General features: G+C 46.0%; 1 protein-coding gene across 3 annotated transcripts in view; it reads right to left on the bottom strand.

Moving 5' to 3' along the window:
• Positions 1–6,317, bottom strand: part of NDUFS5 (NADH:ubiquinone oxidoreductase subunit S5) — an 11,092-nt gene extending 4,775 nt beyond the window's left edge. The window contains exons 1-3 of one of the 3 annotated variants that reach the window (XM_021715728.1): positions 6,101–6,317; positions 5,299–5,493; positions 3,517–3,734 (exon numbers count right to left, since the gene is read on the bottom strand). In XM_021715728.1, coding sequence (XP_021571403.1) covers positions 3,517–3,732 — 216 coding nt within the window. In that variant the 5' untranslated portion in view covers positions 3,733–3,734; positions 5,299–5,493; positions 6,101–6,317. Of the gene's footprint in view, positions 1–3,516; positions 3,735–5,298; positions 5,494–6,076 lie in introns of all 3 variants that reach the window. The other 2 variants (XM_021715727.1, XM_008064418.2) reach the window with 2 other exon arrangements.
• Positions 6,318–6,651: the final 334 nt, after the last annotated feature.

The following is a 6,651-nucleotide window of genomic DNA, read 5'->3' as shown; positions in this document are numbered from 1 at the left end:
AAGGTTGAGGCGGAAGGATCACCGGAGCCAGCAGGTCGAGGCTGCGGTGGCCGGGAGCAGCCACTGCACTCCAGTCTGGGCGACAGAGTGAGACTCCAACTCAAAAAAATAAAAATAAAAAGTCACTCAGGGTGAGATGGGATGAATAGGGAAGGGTGGAACATGGGGGTCATGCCACTTTTGGTCAAAAACTGCTGAATACTCAGCACGATGTGGGCAGGTGTGCTCGTAAATCACCCATCATGAAATGGGCAAATGCGTTGAATGAAAAAAGATTCAATGAAGCCAAACACAGTCTCTCACAACAATGCTAGCCGGTACACTGATGTCAATGGGTTCCTAGAACACTTACTTAGCAGGGGAAGCCTGTACTGCAAGGGGCCCAACCTCCAAAAAATAATTATTTTTAAATTTTGGGTCCCCCTTCAGATAGTGGAGAAAATAATAGTAACTCATCTTATAGGATTGTCATGAGAAATAAATGCAATTACACGCTAAGAACTTAGAACCGTGCTAGATTCTAATTCCCTGATTCACAAGCTTCTTCACCTAGAGGGAGATATATAGTCATTACCAAGAGGGAGGTATACAGTCATTTAGTGTGACCTCTAAAGTGGTAACTGACATATTCATAAATTCACAGGATTAAAAAATGACCTTGGACTAACTCTTTAATTTTTCTAGATAAGGAAGCCAAGACCAAGAAGGAAAAGGAACTTGCCAAAAGGTACAAAACTGTGGTGGCAAAACCTAACCCTCCTAACTCCCAATCCAATGTTCTTTCCACTACACTGCCTCTGATGTGAAACGTTCAAGACTAGGTAAAATCTTAATTGGAACAATAAATAACTGGGGACCAGAAGAAAAGCTGGTAAGACATGTTGTAAACTAAATGGCTAGAAGATAACTAACTATAATCTACCCACGGTCTCTCAGTAATACTAAAATATTACTCATCTAATAATCAACATTCCTGCAGAGATCAGCACAAAACTATTGGCTGACATTCTCTCATCCCTTCCATGTTTAGCTGCACTTCGTCCAAATGGCAGAGTTAAGAGAAACATTTTTATTTTATTTTTATTTTTTGGTTTTTTTATGAGTTGGAGTCTCACTCTGTCACCCAGGGTGGAGTGCAGGGGCACACTCACAGCCACCGCAGCTTCGACCTGCTGGGCTCAGGTGAATCTTACACCTCAGCCTTCCAAGCAGCTGAAACTACAGGCGTACACCACCACACCCAGCTAATTTGTTGATATACTGTAGAGATGTGGTCTTGCCAAGTTGCCCAGGCTGGTCTTGAACCCCTGGGCTAAGGCAATCCTCTCACCTCCACCTCCCAAAGTGCTGGGATTATGGGTGTGAACCACTGCATATGACCAAGACAAAACAATGTTAAATTTTGATCCAAGCCGGGCTCGGTGGCTCAGCCTGTAATCCTGCACCTTTGGGAGGCTGAGGTGAGTGAATCACCTGAGCCCGCGGGTTCGAGACTTGCCTGGGCAGCGAGACCTCATCTCTACAATAAATCAAAAAATCAACCGGGCATGGTAGCGCATGCCTGTAATTCTGGCTACTTGGACGGCTGAGGCGGAAGGATCGCCGGAGCCCAGCAGGTCGAGGCTGCGGTGGCCGGGAGCAGCCACTGCACTCCAGTCTGGGCAATAGAGTGAGACTCCAACTCAAAAAAAAAAATTTTGATCCAAGATAACTCTGGTACAAATTTAACTAAAGGCCAGGCATGGTGGCTCACCTATAATCCTAGCACTTTGGGAGGAGGGGGTGAGAGGATTGCCTGAGCCCAGAGGTTCGAGACCAGCCTGGGCAACATGCCGAGATCTCTCGTCTCTACAGTAAATCAGAAAATCAGCCGGGTGTGGTGACGTGTGCCTGTAGTTCCAGCTACACTGAAGGTTGAGGCAGAAGGATTACCTGAGCCCAGCAGGTTGAGGCTGCGGTAGCTATGAGCATGCCACTGCACTCCAGCCTGGACAACAAAGTGAGACTTCAACTAAAACAAAAAAATTAATTAATTAAAAAAAGTAATTAGGCTGGGTTTGGTGGCTCAGCCTGTAATCCCAGTACTTTGGGAGGCGGAGGCGAGTGGATTGCCTGGGCCTATGGGTTCAAGATCAGCCTGTGCAACTTGGCGAGAGCTCATCCCTACAATATATCAAAAACTAGCCGGGTATGATAGCACGCGCCTGTAGTTCCAGCTACTTGGAAGGCTGAGGCGGAAGGATCGCCGGAGCCCAGCAGGTCGAGGCTGCAGCGGCCAGGAGCAGCCACTGCTCTCCAGTCTGGGTGACAGAGTGAGACTCCAATTCAAAAAAAAAAAAAAATTAGCTCAGTGTGGTAGCACGTGCCTATAGTTCTGGCTACTTAGAAGGCTGAGGCAGATGGATCGCCAGACTCCAGCAGGCCAATGCTGGGGTGGACATGAGGGCGCCACTGCACTCCAGCCTGGGTGCGGGAGTGAGACTCCACCTCAAAAAAAAAAAAAAGAGGTAACTAAAACTCTAAATTGTCTCCTCAAACTCCAAGAAGTTGGAAGTAATAAAAACATTTCTAGGCTGGGCGTGGTGGCTCAAACCTGTAATTCCAGCACTTTGGGAGGCTGAGGCGAGAGGACTGCCTGAGCCCATGGGTTCGAGACCAGCCTGAGCAACATGGTAAGACCTTGTCTCTACAATAAATCCAAAATTAGCCGGGCGTGGTAGCATGTGCCTGTAGTTCTGGCTACTTGTAGTTCTGCAGAGGCAGAAGGATCGCCTGAACTCAGCAGGCAGAGGCTGTGGTGGCCACGAGCGTGCCACTGCACTCCAGCCTGGGCGACAGAGTGAGACTCCGACTCAAAAAAAAAACAACAATAAAAAAAAATTTCTATTTGTTATATCTGAAACAGAGAAATGGACAAAATGACAGCCCACATCCAGATATTTCTTCTCTAAGGGAGAATATGGCCCTATATGCTACACAACTCATTCAACTCTTGTGGAGATGAAACTATGCTACTAACATCCTTTTTTCCCCTGTATTGATCAGGTTTGCCAAAAGCAATCTCATTAACATCTCTATCCATCTCAGAGTAGAAACGAATTCAGGTTGTTATACCATGTTCAGTAACAGGTTAAACCTCTTCTACAATGAGGGTTCAACAAACTTGAAATATTTTCACTCAAGATTTCCAAAGGATAAACATCCAAAATTGGTTGATATTCTTTGTTTTATAGACTACTGAAAAAATGGAAGCACATACACATACAATTTCTAACCTGGTGGCTAGAGCAGAGCACAAATGCTAAGGAAAATTTGGAGAAGAGGAAAAACATGAAGGAACAACAAGGGCCATCCTCAAATCTGAAGGCATTTAACTTCCTTGTCACGGTATCAAAGTAGAAAAGGTGTTTCACCACAAAAGCTTTGCCAATCCACATTGGCAAATAACCAACGACACTTGAGCAGCCCCAAAGAAACAAGGAAGTAATTCAGCTCCCACCTCCATCACTTCCTCACCGTTTTCAGCCGAAGAATACATTCTATAAAATCATCAAATTCTATCTTGCACTCTTTCTCTGCCCGGATACCACCAATTCCATGTGCACATTCAATCCATTCTTTTTCAAAAGCATGGCATCGAGCAGGAATCTTGTAGGGCTGTTCAGCACTTTGGATTGTCAGCCCTCGATCTAAGTTAAGGCCCAGCCTTTTTTGCACATCAAAGAAAGGCATGGCTGCAATGGAAGACAAAATAAATAAATAAAGTGCCACAGGAGTGCAATCACAGGTGAAATTTTAAGAAAAAATAACATAGTTAATCATGATAAATAGATCTCTAGAAAGTTGTATGATGTTATTTTTCCAATTTCTTCTCACCAAACCTTTGCATTATACTGGTTCTTCTAGTTAATGGCAGATGAGCGATTTTTTGCCCTTTCGCAAAACTCAAGGAAAAAAGAACTAAATTAAAGAACAATATATAAGGCCTCTATATTGATAAGGTCATTTTAATCAAAAGTCAAAAGAGTGTTTATGTTTGACTCAATAAGCCCAATTCTTTGAAAATAGATCTGCGGTAGTAAATGTCTGGGGATGAGGAGACACCTCTTATCAACAAGGGTGCCTGAACGAAGCATATTTGTATACCTAACCCTTAACTGTACCCCACAATATCACAATAAAAAATATTGATTAAAAAAAAAAAGAAAATAGATCTGAAGAAAATAACTGAAAAGAAAAGCACAAGTACAAAACATTTATTTATATTTTCCCTATCAACTTAAATGACACTTCTCCTAAGAAGTCCTTCTGAATCTCGTGCTCCTCCATCACTGTAATGGACTATTTATGTGTATATTTTCCCAACTGAACAAAATATGATTTGAGGGTGGGAAGCAAGCAAGGATTCAGTAAATGCAGAAAAAAATTTAAAAAGTAATTTCAAACAAATGTGCAAATAAAGAAATCGGTAATTAAATTTTGATATTGGTCGGGCACGGTGGCTCAACCTGTAATCCTAGCACTTTGGGAGGCTGAGGCGAGAGGATTGCCTGAGCCCGGGGCTTTGAGATCAGCCCGGGCAATTTGGTGAGACTTCGTCTACAATAAATTAAAAAATTAGCCGAGCACAGTAGCGCGCACCTGTAGTTCCGGCTATTTGGAAGACTGAGGCGGAAGGATCACCTTAGCCCAGCAGGTCAAGGCTGCGGTGGGCCGTAAGCGAGCCACTGCACTACAGTCTGGGCAATAAGAGTGAGACTCCAATTTAAAAAAAAAATGAAATAAAATTTGGTACCCCCTTGTAATAGACACTGAGGAAAAAAAGGATAAGTTACACGGCCAACACATAATTTTTTTGAGTTGGAGTCTCACTCTGTCGTTCAGGCTGGAGTGCAGTGGTACTCTCACGGTCACAGCAGCCTCGACCAGTCAGGCTCAGCCGATCCTCTCTCCTCTGCCTCCCAAAGTGCTGGAATTACAGGCGTGAGCCACCGCGCCCCGCTCATGTTAAATGGGAAAAAATAAAAAGATTTCAATAATACCAAAGGAAAACTGTCTGCATAAGAAGTCTGGAAAGAACCACACACACAAATGTCATTATTGGGTGTGCATGGAAGATATGAAGGTCTAAAGTTTCTTCCCATTCTTTCCATCATTTGCTGAGTAATTACGTCCCAGACACTGAAATGGGAGGGAAAAGTAGCTCCAAAGTAAGCTCTAAAGGCACACACTAGGAACACGAGTGGATAAGAGCCCGAAGGAGGAAGCACCAACTGTGCCCAGGAGACTTGAAAATACCTTTAAGATGGGTTATGAGTTCGCCAAGTGAAGATCAGTGGGCAGAGGGTTCAGCAGAGCAACAGCACGAGCTACAGTCGAAGGTGCTGTTGTGTCTGAGGATTACTGAAACCCCAGCGTGGCTGGAACGCAGCGTGCCTGATGGGAAGAACGAAATGAGCTCAAGAGGCTAGCGGGTTCGAAATCACGCAGAGCCTGGAAAGCAGGGACAAGGAACGAAGACTTTAGGTTAAGAAGCAGTAAGCCAGCCGGGTTCGGTGGCTCAGCCTGTAATCCCGCGCCTTTGGGAGGTTGAGGTGAGTGCATTGCCTGAACCCGCGGGTTCGAGACCCGCCTGGGCAGCGAGACCTCATCTCTACAATAAATAAAAAAATCAGCCGGGCGTGGTAGCGCATGCCTGTAATTCCGGCTACTTGGAAGGCTGAGGCGGAAGGATCGCCGGAGCCCAGCAGGTCGAGGCTGCGGTGGCCGGGAGCGGCCACTGCACTCCAGTCTGGGCGACAGAGTGAGACTTCAACTCAAAAAAAAAAGAAGCAGGAAGCCAAAGCATGAGTCCGACAGAAAGCTACATTAATCTGTAAAGATATCGGAGAGAGGTGGGGTCCAGGCTTGGGTGACATTGGCGGTGTGGATGAAAGGGCCGGGGAAAGCAGAGAGCGCGAACAGAGCTCGAGTCAGGGAGAAGAGGAAGACCCAGGAAGCCTGCAAGAATTTTGTTAGCAATCTCGGAGGGCAGATCTCTAGGCTAAACTGTCGTGTGTACATATGCAACCCCTACCGTTCCGCCGCAATGCCCTTGTACCTTCGCTGGCCGCCGCTACGAGACGATGGCTTGAGACGCGGGCGCCTGCCGCAAAGGATGCCTGCAGCGCGACGTTTGCAGCGCGATACCGGAAGTCGGCTTTTCATCCGCCGTCTTGCCCCGGAAACCATAGAAACCAAGCCTAGCGATATCTGCGCCTGTGCGCTCGGCCGTCTCGGCATTTGGAGGCGATGATTACAGGTAACTAACCTTCCCTAGGCAGCAGCCTTGGAGAAGACCTAGCCGGAAAAAAAGCAGACTAGAAGTTGATGAGTTCTTGCTGTTCCCTAGCACTGTGCTAGCGCATCACGACAGCCGTGATTGGTGAAAGAATTGACCAAAGCCACAAGAGAGAAATAACATTGGCTCCTCCAGCCCCCCGTGGTTAAGCACAGAGACTGTGAGCCCAGATGCCCTGGGGTCAAATGTTGGCCTCACCACTTCGGTATCCCTGGGAAAGTTTCTCAACCTCACCGTGCCTCAGTTTTCTGACCTGTTAAGAGAAAACCTACAGCGTAGGGTTGTTATATGTATTAACTGAGTTAATGTAT

The sequence above is a fragment of the Carlito syrichta genome, unplaced genomic scaffold (genome assembly GCF_000164805.1).
Source record: "Carlito syrichta isolate Samal-C Ts95f unplaced genomic scaffold, Tarsius_syrichta-2.0.1 Scaffold307331, whole genome shotgun sequence".
NCBI classification, from domain to species: Eukaryota; Metazoa; Chordata; class Mammalia; order Primates; family Tarsiidae; genus Carlito; species Carlito syrichta.
This window is presented reverse-complemented; position numbering and strand designations above follow the sequence as displayed.